The sequence below is a fragment of the Gracilinanus agilis genome, chromosome 3, assembly GCF_016433145.1.
Source record: "Gracilinanus agilis isolate LMUSP501 chromosome 3, AgileGrace, whole genome shotgun sequence".
NCBI lineage: Eukaryota > Metazoa > Chordata > Mammalia > Didelphimorphia > Didelphidae > Gracilinanus > Gracilinanus agilis.
The window spans coordinates 523,146,737-523,162,835 of NC_058132.1; the positions used below are offsets into that span (position 1 = coordinate 523,146,737).

General features: G+C 35.3%; 1 protein-coding gene across 2 annotated transcripts in view; it reads left to right on the top strand.

Annotated features, from left to right (window-relative positions):
* The window catches only part of NALCN (sodium leak channel, non-selective), a 483,341-nt gene that overhangs the window by 431,727 nt on the left and 35,515 nt on the right, over nt 1-16,099 (top strand). For both annotated transcript variants that reach the window (XM_044667195.1, XM_044667196.1), the window contains 4 exons: nt 2,457-2,561; nt 4,057-4,163; nt 10,960-11,080; nt 11,166-11,264. In XM_044667195.1, the coding sequence (XP_044523130.1) occupies nt 2,457-2,561; nt 4,057-4,163; nt 10,960-11,080; nt 11,166-11,264 (432 nt within the window). The remainder of the gene's footprint in view (nt 1-2,456; nt 2,562-4,056; nt 4,164-10,959; nt 11,081-11,165; nt 11,265-16,099) is intronic.

Sequence of the window (16,099 nt, forward strand, 5' to 3'; positions counted from 1 at the left end):
ATCAATAAAAATTCAAACATACAAATAAGTTAAATTAGGGGGAAGATCATTTACCTTACAGATCTTATGAAGGGAATTAGCAATGCATTCCAGAAAGTAGTGAATTACTCCTATATTCATGAATAATTCTATTTAACAACATTTTTGCTCTTTGGCAACATGTTTATTAGGCAAACTAAGGCACAAAGTTAGTTGTATTTAATTTGGAAGAATCCTCAAAACGGGATGATGATGATGTTATCAGCAGTATACAGTTGTTAACCTTAAAAAGATGTCTCTGACTTTCCATATTTTCTTTAAAATAGAGCTGCAAGGTTGGACTTTTATGGCATTTCACAGCCAGTAATGAAGGGAAGAGGAGCATTACATGATACTACTAATTAAAGCACAAATGTTCAACCTCCTTTAAGTCATGCTTCTTTATATGCTTAGTAATTTAGAACAAACATTTGAATAATCTTTTATATTGCGTCCATCCACTAGGGATTTTTTCAAGCCCTCTATTTCCATTAATGATTATATTTTCTGTATAACTTTTAGCAGGCTGAAAGAATTTATTTTAATATCTTGACTAGTATAATTTCATAGCTCTTCCAGTGTTTTCTGCTTTGATTAAATTAAACAACCAGCAGAGGGAGCAAAAGGAAGCTAACAAATAACAGTCTCAGAGCTTTGCCATTATTATCTAAAATCTTAACTCTCAGGCACAGACTGCCCACAAGGCAGTAAACTTAGCACTACCAGTCATTTGTTCCCTGTTGGTGGAGACTGAAATCCATTTTGAGAGAATTAGGGGGTTGGGGGGTTAGGGGGGAAGCCAATTTCTATAAGCAAGGACCGATTTAATTCCCTGCACAAAGGATAAAAAGTTTTAGAGCTAATAAATTTAGAAGAAAAAGAAATATAAAAATTCTTTGAAAACACTTGGTCAATTTGCTGAAGTGGAAGCTATGAATGAAGGCTAGTCCTTTCTCCTTGCATACAGATAGCATTCATGTAAATTAAGGGCAGCCAGAATGTAAAATATATTGGGTTTGTAACTAGAGGCAGCCAAGGTGTTCAACAGATAGAATGTTAGCCCTGGAGTCAGGAAGACTTGAGTTCAATTCTGGATTCAGATATTTATTAGCTATGTGACCCTGGGCAAGTCAATTAACCTCTATCTGCCTTAGTTTCCTCAACTGTAAAATGGAAATCCCAATATCACTTTCCTATCAGGATTGCCATGAGAATCAAATGAGATAACAGTTGTAAAGCACTTAACTATAGGTGCTTAATGAGTACATATTCCACTCTTTTCCCTCCCTTTTTAATTAAAATACCTATCTTTACTACTTAATACTCATGTAATCTTAGGCAGATGGTCTTCAGTTTCCTCCTCTTTAAGATGAAGGGTTGGTCCAGATAACCTTATGTCCCTCCCCATTCTAAATCTTTGATTCTTTAACCATGACCACCTTCATGCCACCTCAAAGAGGTAAATTAAGGAATTTGGCTTCAAAGGCATATCTTTGACCTCAGAGGCCAAATGTTCATTTGTGGTCCCCTAATGCCTCTGTGAAAAATGTTAACTCCTATGTGATATTTGGTATTTAAAGCCCTTCATGACCTATCTCCACCCAACCTTTCCAGTCTTTCCTGATCATTATTCCCTTTCAGCCTATGTGGTCATTTTTCTGTTTAGTCATTTCAGTCATGTCCAGCTCTTTGAGGTTTTCTTGGCAGTGATACTTGAATGGTTTGCCATGTCCTTTTCCAGCTCATTTTATAGTAACAAAAAGGTTATGTGGCTTGCCTTGGGTCACACAGCTGGTATATTCCATTTCCTTCTCTCACTTATTTTACAGTTGAGGAAACTGAGGCAAATAAATTTAAGTGAGTTGCCCAGTATCACACTACTAAAAGTGTCTGAGGATGGATTTGAACTCACAAAGATGAATCTTCCTAACTGCAAGCCCATTGCTCCAAACATTGCACCACCTAGCTGCCCTTCATGTGGTCTAGCCAAGCTAGATTTTTTATTCATTCTTACTAAAGGTATCACATTTCCTCTCTCCATGCCTTTCCACAGACTGTCCCTCATGCCCAGAATGTACCACCTCCTCATTTCTTCAACTTAGAATCCTTCACCTCCTTCAAGATCAACTCAACTACCACCTCTCCTAATCTACTGCTATCACCCTATTTCACAAATTACTTGTATTTACTTTGCATATATATTTAGTTAAATGGGAGCATCCTGTTTCCCCTAACAGAATATAAGCCCCTAAAAAGAGAAAAGGGACTCTCATTTTTGTCTTTGTACCCCAAACCTTGGCACAATTCCTGATGTATTCTGGGCACTTAATATATGCTTGATGGATTGACTGATGAATATCTAAGAAGTACTAAGAATAGTGTACTAATGTCTTATGTTAAGAGAAAAAAAGGGTGTTCATATTTCTTTACTCTTTCAGGTTTCCATTCTCTTGCTGACATTAATGCTTGTTTTTGCAAGCTTTGGAGTTCAACTTTTTGCTGGAAAGCTAGCAAAGTGCAATGATCCCCACATCATGAGAAGGGTAAGGAATTCTGTTCTACCTTATGGAATAAAAACAAAATCATGTTACCTTCTCTCAATAAGCCAGTAGTTCTACTCAGTCCTTTTATTTTAAAACCTTTAATTTATATCTTAAGCCATTTAATTTTGTCTTTGTAGTCCTAGAATTACCAGTAGCATTGATCTCTAGCTCCTCAAAGACAAGGATTGTTCTTTGCCTTTCTTCCTATTCCCAGCACTTGTTCCAGGACCTATCTGATAGTAGGCACTTAAATGTATTTTTCCTAACTAATTAAACTAGGTGTTAAAAAATAAAAAGATCTATTAGGGCATAATACACAATTACAACTGAAAAGAATGGAAAATTTACTAAATTAATCTCTAAGCTCAAATAGGAAATGAAGAATTCTATCTAAAATAAGAATACAACGGAATGATAATAGCACTACTTCATGAATGAAGCCTATTGAAGCTTAAGTTTATTGATACTTGAAGAAACTTTCAATTTTAAATTTTCTTATCAAATCTAATTCAAGTATTTAAGGTTTTGAATAATGATACATGTATAACTCAGTGGAATTGCTTGTCAGCTCTGAGAAGGGAGGGGAAACCATGAATCATGTAACCATGGAAAGTATTCTAAAGAAAGAAAAAAGAAAAAAAAAGAAATTATCTTCCAAGTAAAACTATCTAATCTCCATTTTTACCTACTTTTTGCATACAGCCCTGTCCTCATGTCAAGGGCAACTTCTTAGTGAAAGAAACCAGTTAAGCATTGTATGTCAGGAGATATCTGGAAGCAGTAAGGAATGACATCCCTCATGAGCCTTAGCACAATTTTTTTTCTGTAAAAAGAGAGTAGATTGAAGGAGGCACACAAAATAATTAAAATCTTTAAATTTCCCTCAAAAATAACAGAAGACATATTATGTAGCTCACATTGAAATTCCTGAGTTAATATTGCATTTGTTGTGTTGGTAGAGGACTCTCCAGTTCTTCCCACAAGCATATTTCTTGAGTTTTTTTAAGTTAAATTACATAATGTGCAAAGCATACATAACAACACAAACAAGACCACAGACTAAGCACATTGGCCACGAACTTCCTTCTAGTCTTCTGTTCTCCACTAATTCTCCATTTTTCATTGGAAGATAAATATGTATTGGGCAAATGTTGATGTCCAAGCTAATTTGTTTGTTTTCTGATTTTGAGAGATTGCACTGTACTCATTCATTCATTTATTTCCTCACACCATCACTTAAAATGGGATATCAGAGCGATTTTTATGAATAAAGAATGTATAGCAAAAATAATTATGACAAAGGGTTATGTTTACAGAATTAAGAAATAGTCTCAATAGAGTTGTACCTCCATTAAGTTTTTCAGTTTTAATGGCTCATGTTTCTTTTAAAAAAAGTACCTCCTTTAAAGCTTCACTTAAACTATCTAATGGCTTATGTCCTTCATTTTGGGGAATCGACCTATTTTAATTGGTTTTCTTCTTGGTTCTTCTTTAGGAAGATTGTAATGGCATATTCAGAATCAATGTAAGTGTTTCCAAAAACTTAAACTTAAAACTAAGGCCTGGAGAAAAAAAACCTGGATTTTGGGTACCCCGTGTCTGGTAAGTAATTTTCTTGTGAGATTATCCTATGAGATCTAAGTGATGTAGCATTTATAATAAGGGCACATGTAGAAGTAAGATAAATGTTAGCTCCTGAGTTATAAATAATCCTAAAGAAAACAAAAGAAAATGCACCCATACAATGGGATTCTAAATGTAGTAAGTAGGGAAGTGAGCAAGTAGTAAATATATTGAGGTAGAATCCAACAAAGGTCATGCATAGTCTTTCACAGAATATAGGCTGACTATGCTAGCACAGGCTGGGATGAATATTCCCTTCAAAGGAAGACCAATGGAAAGGCTTCCCACAGGGCACACTGGCATACCTCGCCCATGCCCAGTAAGCTCATTCCTTTTCCATTTTATTTAATAGTACTTCATGTCACACTATTTGCAAGTACATAGCTGGAGCTCGAAGGATCATTAAGTTAACAGTACCATATTTTTAATACTTCATTCTAAAATAGGAGTGGTACATCTGAAGATCTCAGCTATTTAGGGTGCATTTAGCTAGGATTTTTAATACTCATTATTCTTCTAGCACAGACTGTAATACTGCACTAAACATGTTCAGAATACTAAGTACTAAACTTTTTTGAAATATTCAAAAGTTGAAAAGAGAAGCATAATTTTCAATGTAAAGAAATTGATAGATTCTGAAATGGAATGAGATTCCTTCAATTTTTTCTTCATTTTGTCAATCACATTTCCTTTGCCTTTAAGTAAAAGTGAATCATAGTTTATCTGAAAATAAAAGATTTGATGTGAGTTTTTATTAGGCATTTTGACTCTACTTTCAAGAGTTTTCATTGTGACAAAATGTTGGAATTTTGGCAAAGTTTAAAATTCTGTCTGTGACAATTGGCCAATAATTGAGTATGTTACCAGGTTTATTAATGGGTTGGTTTTGAAAAACTCTTACAAATGAATGTCATTCTTAAATAAAGTAATTTCTACAATTATCTTCAGTTGGCTAACCAACAGAGATAAGTTCTTATGTGTGATTGCACATCAGTGATAGGAGAGTTGTAGGATCAAAAAAATTATTTGAGATTGTATTTTTGGCTAGACAAAGGTTCTATGGATTACAATAAATTGTTTTATTCATTAGGAAGAGTTATATCTTCTTTCTTCAGTAACTTTTAGATGAAAATTGAATGTGTTCTTTTGAATAGCTCTCTCTCACATTTCAGGAGATATGAGATATTCAGCCCCCTCAGAAAAAAAAATTTAAGTATCATGTAAATATTTATTTAGTGTTAGACTTAAAGCAGTCTTTTTTTTGGGGGGGAGCAACAAGAAAAAGGGGAAATATTTGCTTTTCTTCTATCCTAACAGAAGAGCAAAATCAACAAGGATTTCTAAGTGTTGCCAGATGAATAAGTCCACTTTTTGTGATTTGATCCTCTGTGAATTTCCTACTGGAATATGCACATAGGCAAAAACTAACGTCCAACCTAACTTCTTATTTTTCTGGTTTTGAAATTTGTTGCATTTTTTCCTTAGTTATTTAATTTCTTTAAAATGTTATAACACACAGTGTCCTTCCAAATAGAGAGAGTACTACCAATGAAAATATGATAAAGGAAGGTGCTTGTTGTTTATAAAGTTTCCTCTCTAGTTAGATATATATATATATTTTTTTTTCATTAACTTATCCAATTATAATAGAAAGGAAATGAATAAAAATAGCATCTTATGTGATTAAAACTGTAAGTTTTTGTAGGTTTTTTGTGTTTTTGTGTTTTGTGTGTTTTTGTGTTTTAATGTGTGATTTACTCTCCTCTTTTTATCCTGAAAGTGTCTTTTTTAAGGTAACTTAACTCCCTGAATCACATACATCATGAAAGTAGGTTGTTATTGCAGATTCAGCTCTAAAAACCCCACCATTTTTGTGTAAAGAAAATGCCTGGTAAAAAGAGTATACAGCATTAGATCTGAGAGCCATGCCACACTACTGAAAAAAAAAAAAGTTGTCATTTGAGCAAACTGTGGCATCTGCAAAATCCTTTCAGCTTCTATCTGCTGCAAAAAAATATTCAGTTCAATTGAAATCCCAAAGGGAAGATTCTGAGAGTAATCTAGCATAGTATACATCTACTTTCATACATCAAATACAGCTCAAAATCAGCACCCCCAAATATGAATTTGTGTGGCGCTATTGCACTACATAGAAAATAATCATTCTCATAGATAAAGATAGAGCAGTTATCCTTATTTTTAGTTTTTATTACTAGATCTACAACCCATTTTTTTTTGCATTTGAGGAATGAAAACTACAATAGTGTTTTGTGTAACTATTCAACTACAGAGCAAAAGTAGGGGGAAGATAATGAAATAGATTATTCTATGCTTCACTGAGTCTGATCAGACGTTACTCTCTTTCATATGTTAAATTTGGCTAACTTGGTCTTTAATTAAAGAAATAGTTAAATAGATGCACCAGTATATAACAAATATATAATGTGAAAAGTATCCAGTATTCTTGCTTTAAAATTATCTTCCATTTTAACAAGATTAATAAAGTATAAAAACATATCCTCAGCTGCCCTGTAAATACAACTTTTTAGAACAGCACAACAACCAGAAAAATTATTGTAAGTTCCTAGAATTAATACAAACAAAAATAAGCTAAGAAGGTCCAAAGCTATAAATGTGAAAAGGAATGCAGTATGATGGTCAATCAGCTGACAACAAAAGAAAGGTCTCCTCTCATCAGCGAATGATGATTCTCAGAGGGAAGCCTTTTAGACATCAAAGTCAATAAGCAGGGGAGAAGATGTAGATAAAGGAGAAAAAAAACTGACATGAAAGAGAAATGTGAGCAGAAAAGTGAAAAGAGTAGCAAAGAGCAGAAACAGTAGCAGAGATTATAAGAAGTAATGATGAAGGCAATAAAAGGCAGACTTCCAATGAAATCATTACCTTATAAAAGTCATTACAGCCTTTCAGACATTTAAAAAGAGCTCTCACATCCCCTTTAAGTCTTCTCCAGGCTAACAATTCACAGTTCTTTCAATTCATCTTCCTATTGCATAATTTCTAAGCCCAGCCTCTATTTGACACATTTGTTGTTCAGTCATTTTTTAATTGTGATCAGGTCTTTAGGACCACATTTGGGATTTTCATGGCAAAAATACTGGAGTGCATTGCCATTTCCTTCTCAAGCTCATTTTACAGATCAGGAAGCTGAGGCAAATAAGATTAAATGACTTGCCTAGGGATACCCACCTAGTAAATGTCTGAGGCCAGAGTTGAACTCAGGAAGATAAAATTTTTCTGACTCCAGGCCTGGCCCTATATCTACTAAACCATTTATCTGCCCATTGGACACACTGATATGGTGAAAATATTAATTTAAACAGTTCATGTGCCTGGGAAATACAGTGCAGGGGCAAATAGCCAAGTAAACTTTTAGTAGTCCCTAAGAACACTGCTGTCTCACTAATGGCTTCTCAGAACACATAAAACAAACCATCTAAGTAAGCTTAAGGACAATAGTTATGTCTCAGTAACACCAAAAGTTATCACTAACTTTCTACAAAGTGGAATAATTTGTGCTCACGTTGAGGAAATCATTAAGATCAAATCTTGATTTTTCTTTTGGTTTAAGAAAAGAGGTGTATATATCTTATAATTTTTAATTAATATTTAAGAGATTAAAGCACATATATGGGAATTATACTTCACCAGGACAGAAATATAGATAGATAGATAGATAGATAGATAGATAGATAGATAGATAGATAGATAGATAGATAGATAGATCTCTCTTAATACTATTTGTAAGACAGAAAAGCATCATGGTCTAAACAATTTGGGTTAAATTGACTTGCCCAGGGTCACATAGCTAGGAAGTATAAGGGATCCGATTTAAACCCAGGTCCTTTCAATTCCAGGCCTGATGCTCTATCCACTATGCTAATTAGCTACCCCAGAATTATCTTTTGATGGAATACTTTTGTGCTGAAAGGAATAATGAACTGGAGGAATTCCATATGAATTGGAAAGACCTCCAGGAATTGATGCAGAGCAAAAGGAACAGAACCAAGAGAACATTGTACACAGAGACTGATACGTTATGGCACAATAGAATGTAATAGACTTTTCTATTAGACAATTCTGAGGGACTTATGGGAAAGAATGCTCTCCACACCCAGAGAAAGAACTGTGGGAGTAGAAATACAGAAAAAAAAAATATGATCAATCGTGGTTCAATGGGAATGTGATTTGGATTTTGATGTTAAAAGATCACTTTATTGCAAATATGAATAACATGGAAATAGGTTTTGAACAATGATACATGTATAACCCAGTGGAACTGCTTGTGAACTCTGGGATGGGGGTGGGGGTGGGAATGGGGAATCATGAATCATGGAAAATATTCTAAATTAAAAATATTTAATGAAATTATCTTCAAAATCAAACTTTCTAATCTAAATTATCATTAGAGATAATATGAAATAATTGAAAGCAAATAGGACTTTCTCTTTCAGAAGATGTAGAATTGGGTCCCAGTTCTCATGCTTTACTACTATAGACAAGATATCTAATTTCTCTAAGACCCTTTTTCCTTATCTCTAAAGTGGGGATAATATGTGACTTATAAGAAAAAAAGTATTTTGTAAAATATTATATAAACTCAATATTGAACTCAAAATGTTCAAAATTGGAACTTTTTCTGTCCCCACACCCACCCCCCACCAAACCACCCCTCCTGCACTCCTCCCTATTTCTGTTGAGAATGCCAAGATCCTTTCCATTACAGAGTTCTGAAGTCTGGGAGTTACCTTCAATTTTTCATCATTGTGCTGTTGTCACCCAAACATAATCAGTTGGCAAACCTTGTTAATTCTACTTCCAAGGTATCTCTCAGATCCTCTCCCTTTCTCTTGGTTTATTAGACCACCACTCAAGAGCATACTCACGTCTCCTCTCTGCTAGATCATTGGAATAACCATCAATGGACTCCTGCTTTCAGCTACTTCCTTCTCCAAATCATCTTCCACTCACCTTACAAAATTATCTTTCTGCTTTAGCACCATTCTGGTCATTTTTCGTTCAATTATTTTCAGTGGCTCCCTATTGCCTCTAGGATCAAATATAAATTCCTCTACATTCATGCCTTTGCACAGACTGATACCCATCATCTGAAATGTTCTCCCTGATTATTTCAGTTTCTTGACATCCTTACGTCTACTCAAAGCTGAATTCAACTACTATATCCTAGAGAAGACATTTCCCTCAGTTTTAGTGTTTCCCTGAAAATATTTTGCATTTACTTTGTACAAATTTTCTATTAATCCTCTATGTCCATATCATCTCTCTTCCCAAAACAATGTGAGCTCTTTGAAGATGACATCTTTGTACCCCTAGAACTTAGCATAGATACCTAGCATGTAGTAGGCACTTAATAGTGCCTGTCGAATTGAATTGGCATGTAAAACCATGAAAGCCTACCTTTCCATTTTTATTTCACAATTTTATACTCTCTAGTTCAACCAAATTTACCAGCTTATTAATCTCTAAACTCTACATTCTCCCTTCTACTTCTATGATTTTATCCCGCATACTTGAAATGCACTCTCTCCTAACTCCTACCTACCTCTTAGAGCCCTGAGCTTCCTTCAGAGCTCAACTAAGGTGCCCATCCCTTCCAATGGGAACCCTTTTGTGATCTCTGAGATGTTAATGTTTTCTCCCTTCTCAAATATTTTTTCCTTAACTTCTGTCATGATGTATCTCTTAAAGTACACTGGTAAATGTTTAAAAATTGACTTACTAAATCACACACATACTTTTAAGTTTAATCTGCATTATTAATATTTTTCATCACTTTCATAGGTTCAGACAATCAACAAAACAATAAATCAAATCCTGATTTGTGTTAGTTTGCCAATATGCAGGGTGTAAAGGATCAAAGTGAAAACTGAACAGTGAGCTGGACTAGGTCCAGGCTGACTCCACCACAGCCCTGTATCGCTTCATGGTGCCTTGAAGGCAAGGGCTATTCATTGTTTTTGTCTGAGTATCCTCAGTGCCTTGAATTAAATGTTGTTGAATTGTGTGGAATTTTTGTTACAACTAAGACCAGTAGAAAGCAGAAAGCTTCCCTTTCATGTAGCATTTCAGAACACATATTTTCAGAGCTTCAGAGAAGAAAGGAAAGGACAGAGGAACTGGAAGATTTTTGGTTGTTTTTGTTTTTTGTGTTTTGTTGTTTACATTTTTTTTATTTTAATAACAAATGTCCTCATAAGTTTTCCAAAATCATGTGATATATATTGTCTCCCTCCATTCTTCCCTCCCAGAACTGACAAGCAATTCAAACTGGGTTATACATGTATTAGCATGCAAAACATATTTCCATATTATTCAATTTTGTACATGAATAATGTTATAGAACCAAAACCCCACAACATATATACAAATAAACAAGTGATAAATCATGCTTTTATCTGCTCTACTCCAATAGTTCTTTCCCTGGAGGTGGATAGCATTCTTTTTCATACAGAATTGTTTTTAGTTGTTTTTTAAGGAGATACACGTTATCAATGGGTCGAGAATTTGAATAAAGGGAGAGCTAAGGTTTTATTTTATTTTAAAAGAAACAGACCATCCAGACTAATTTAATCTAGCTTATTGATTCCATAAAGCAAAGAGGATACCAGAGTCACTATTTTCAGAGGTCAAATGTACCTCTCTCCAGTATCTAAAACGAAAAAGAAATGACAACCACTTGCCCTAGGATGTTTCTTATCAGAATTTCACAGTGCATTCCTCCTCTGATTTACAGGGCCAATCCTCGGAACTTTAATTTTGACAATGTGGGAAATGCTATGCTGGCATTGTTTGAAGTTCTTTCCTTGAAAGGCTGGGTGGAAGTAAGGGATGTTATTATTCATCGTGTGGGGCCGGTAAGCAAGCACGCCGAATCCTTTGAACGCTTCAAGAGCTGCTTTCATTTGCTTTGATGAATCACCATATTTTCCATTTATGCAGATCCATGGAATCTATATTCATGTTTTTGTATTCCTGGGTTGCATGATTGGGCTGACCCTCTTCGTTGGAGTAGTCATTGCTAATTTCAATGAAAACAAGGTAAGAATTCTTCATTTGAATACTAAGGGGTAATACATTTGTTGCTTGTCCTTTACTTTGAGACATTTTATTATGCACACACTCTGAGAACATATTAAGCAATAATGTAACTAGTGTAAATAATCTCTATGACTCTTTTACAAACTGCCTCATTGCTGTCTTTCAGCCACATTACTTACAAATACAATTTTCACTAAATTTACACTTTGGGTAGCAGAGTGTTGTTTGATTCCTTGACAAGTGACAGTATATCTCCTATTGTTCAAACTGAAAGGGAGGTGAAAAAGAGTTATTAAAATGCCGAAGCTGAAATGAATTCAGTGATTGCATGCAATGTTGCTTTCATAAAATATGAATTGTATGCTGTTAGGGACCAAATTGGTGCAGTCAAAATTCGAGGGGTTGGGGGAAGGGAAGGTAGAATGTTCCCTCTGGGAAAAGCTGGTTGATTTTATTCTGGCTTCCTAATTTACAGAGGTGTGAAGACTGATTCCCAATTTTTTGCATACTTTGTACAGGATAAACGATCAGTTCAGACTAATTCCATATTGTCATATGAAATTATAAAAATTGAAAAACAACAAGACTATAATGAATGAATAAATAAGTATAAATTGGTAAGAATTTTGTGAAGCATAAGAACATATGTGTTGGTTTTGGAATCAAAAGACTCAGGTTCAAATCCCACTTCAGATACCTGCTAGCTGTATGACCTTAGGCAAGTTGATGAGCCTTGTAGAACCTTACATTCATCTTCAGTACAATGAGGTTGATATTACCTAAGTTATGCATCTCAAAGGATTATTATGAAGAAAGTGTTTTGCAAACCTGAAAGGATAGGGACTGGCCCTGTGGTTTCATTAGTATTTAGAACTCTTAGATGAAGAAATTCCTTCCACTGCAGACTGGCATCTTCTCTGCAACTTACAATCTCAAAGAGGTGTAGAACATGGAAAATTTAAGAGATTTGCCCAAGTTTTGTCAGAGGCAGGATATGAAATCTTGTCACATCATTCTGGTTCTAAGGTCAGCTCTGTCCTTAATAAAATTAAATAAAATTAACTTATCAAAGCAATATTTATGCATGAGTCAGAATTTTATCTGTTGTAGAAATAACTGGGAGAAATACAACTTATCAATGCTGAATAGTAGAGACTGAGAGACATACACTCTCACACAAAGGCCCTCTAGCTTATCCTAATCTGGAACCATTCCTCATCAGTGACCAACACCCCTAATAATCTTGACAGGCTTCATTTTTATTTATTTATTTTCCTTTTCAGTACCCACAGACTCAGATTATTGCAATCTATATCCACTCTCCCAGGAATAGAAAGCTAAAAGACATCCTTCTCTGAGGTCAATTCCCAAATGGGAAATTTGAAGAAACTCCCGTGTAATAAAATTTTTCTAACAGAAAAAAAGGATGGATTTGAGCATTGCAGGGAGGGAATTCCTAAGGCAAGATAATCCTTTGAGATTCTCAACTGTGAAACCACAGAGACTGCTCTACTATAATAATATATCTCCAAGCCAGGCTGAATCAAGTGTTTGGAATCAGATCACCATTGACAAAGGCAACCTTCATAATGATCCTGATTAGTTAAGATGACCTACCTTCCACCTGAACAACATCTAATGAGAGCACATTCCATGAGCACTCGTTCTTCCACTGCAAGCTTAAACCTTTATATTTTTCTAGACCCTGCATGCTTAACAGATGATTCCTTGAACTGTGACTTCATGATGGGTACAGATTTCATCAAATACATATTAGATATCTTTACTTCCCCATTTTTATCTTTTCTATTCTTTGTCACTTGCTTTTGAACAGTAACAGAGGAAATTATGCTTGATTATGCCCACTAAAAATTAAGGCTATCTAAATGTTAAATGGACTTTCATTGACACAAAACAATCCTTTTATGCTTTCTTAATAAATTCTATGAAATTCATGACAACGACTATTCCACCTTGTCTTTTCTTTCCTCAAGCCTCTCACTCCATTCTTCCCTTCATCTCAGCAGAAGACTTTACCTCATGCTTTACTGAGAAAATGGAGCCCATTCACATTGAGCTTACTCTTCTCCCCAATTCTACATCTCAAAATCTCTTGGCATTAGCCTGTATTCTTTCTTCTCTTAGTCTCTGATTATGAGATTACTCTATCCTTCACCAATGACAACCCCTTTCCTTGTGCCTTAGATCCCATGTCCTCCCATCTTTTACTCCACAATCATCCCCTCTCTCATCTTTATCTATAGGTTTTTTTCCTTGCTACCTACAAATAAGCCAAGGTGATTCCATCCTTAAAATCCTCAATTTGTCCTACTATCTCCCCTCTACCCAGCTACTGGACCATGCCTCACTTCTCTTTTTCAGTCAAAGTTCTGGAAAACTATACCCTACATTCATTGTTTCCACTTCTGCTCTCATTCACTTTGCAGTCCCTTGCAATCAGGCTTATGGCCTTATTACTTAACTCAAATTGTTCTCTCCAAATTTTCAACTAAATTAAAGACTGGCATATTTTGGGTTTGCCTCAAGTATCTAACAAGGAAAATGTAATAAAACACACTTTTTATTTTTTTAAATGATTACTCATTGAAAGGGTTCACAGTTTCTGAGGGTGTGAACTCTTAAAAGACTTCATAAGTTTCTGACTGAGTTAGAAAAAAGGGTGGAGCTCTCCAAGTACCTTGCTGGCTTCTCACCTAGCACTAAGTAGGGTTTTAATTCACTAAGTGGTTTGCAAGCTTCTCCACCTAGTTCAAGCTTGTGTTGATTCAATCAAAAGGTAGAAAAAAGAGAGTTAATCCTGTCTTTACAATCTAGTGAGGTACTTAAGTTAGTGTTAACTCAGGATCAATAAAGAATTCTCTTTCATAGCACTCAGTCTTTCAGTTCCTTTCATGTTCTCAATCTTTTTTTTTTTACCCTTAAACTAGGATTTTTACATTTAATTATTATAATACTTAGATTATGTTATTAAGCAAATTTTGACTATGCCCTTCTCCAGAAATTTTAAATAAATAGATGACAGCTGTCATTCTGAAAGTTCAAATGGAACCCTGTTTGGTGGCAAGTTCTTATTGATGCTATTCCTAAGGTTTCTTTTACATTTCTTGTTTCCTCTCCATACATATGGATGTCACCCTAATTCTGGCCTTTGTTGTCTCGCACCTGCAGTATTGTTACTATCAGAGTTTCCTGGCTTGAACTCCTTCCTATGAGTGTCAACTCTCTCCAAACCATATTCTACATAGTTGTTGAAGTCAAGTTCCTAAAGCATATTTCTGGTGGGTCCTCCTACCATGTTACTCCTTCCACCATGCAAAAAGCTCCAGTGGTAACTTCCTGCCTCTAGGTTAAAATACAGACTCTTTGAGGTGGCATTTAAATGCAAGATCAATCCAGCTCTAGCCTTCCTTTTATCTGTGTATTGTTTCCCATCTTGTTCTCTATGTTCCAACTAAATAGACAAACTTCCTTTCTTCTTCACACATGAGAATCCATCTCTTGTACAAGCTGGAAAATCAGCCTTAGAAAATCCTAACTTTCCTTCAAAGCTCAATTCAAATGCCTTCTCTTTGAAAGTAATAGTTATAAAACGAAAAATTACATAGTAAATCAAGAGACAGCTTCCAAACCAGGAGCGATCTGACTTGCAATTCTCTGTGTGTGTGCCTGTTTGTCCCTGAGGAAGGCCCTTGGTCTCTCAGTTCTCTGGGCAACTCTCTAAGAATACAAATAGTAGATGTGCATTGGTGGAGTGAGTTCCTGCATATAAGATTTCCTTTTATCAATAAAATTATAGGCTGAGGCTCTATGCTGACTTTAAATATAGTGTGGATTTACTTATGTGTTATTTCCCCCAGTGGAATTAAGCTCCATAAAGGCACACTGCTTTGTTTTAGTCTCTGTATCCCCTGTGACCATAGTTGGCATTTAAATATTTATTGGTTGATTGATTAATTCCTAGCAGACATATATGTGCCAGAAGAAGAGGTACATGTTATTCATAGCATCATTAAATATTTACTGAATGGATCCTATGGAAATTGCTTTGCTAGGCACTGAGTGATGCCTACATACCTCTGGCACAAAGATGAAGAAGACCAGGGTGGGGGGGGGGCAGCTGGGTAACTCAGGGGAAAGACTTGGTTAGGTCTAGAGAGGGGAGGTCCTGGGTTCAAATTGGCCTCAAACACTTCCTAGCTGTGTGACCATGGGAAAGTTCTTAATTCCCATTTCCTAGCCTTTGCCACTCTTTTATCCTGGAGCCAATACAATATTGATTCTTGACAGAAGGTAAAGATTTTTTAAAGCTTTTTTTTTTTTAAAAAGATATGGTCCCTGCTCCAAGAAGATGGGTACATAGACGATCTAATACAAACTGGTGTGTGTTAAGTCCATAAGTGAAATTAAAAGATAATGTGAGAGAAAAATAAAGAGTGGATTGATCCCGTATGAGTAGAAGTAGGAGTATTAACGGAAGAGTTAGATTTTGAAGGATAGGTAAAACTTCCATCGGTGAAACAAAAGCTGTGATGGCATTCTAGGTATTGGTTGACATAATCAAAATCACAAATGTCAGAAAGATTCAGGCTGAAGAACAAAAAACATACAAGAGGAGGAATGGGAGATTAAGTTGGAGAATTAGAGTTGTTGCCATTTTGTAGGGGACCTTGAATTCCAGTCAAAGGAATTAAGTTTTTTCTACATATTATAAAGACCTACTTTGGGAGGAATGGTAGTGACGTGATGAGAATGTCGCAGAAGCCATCTGTCCCTGAGTTTTCTTAAGAGTACTATGGAATAAGATTTTCTTGTTA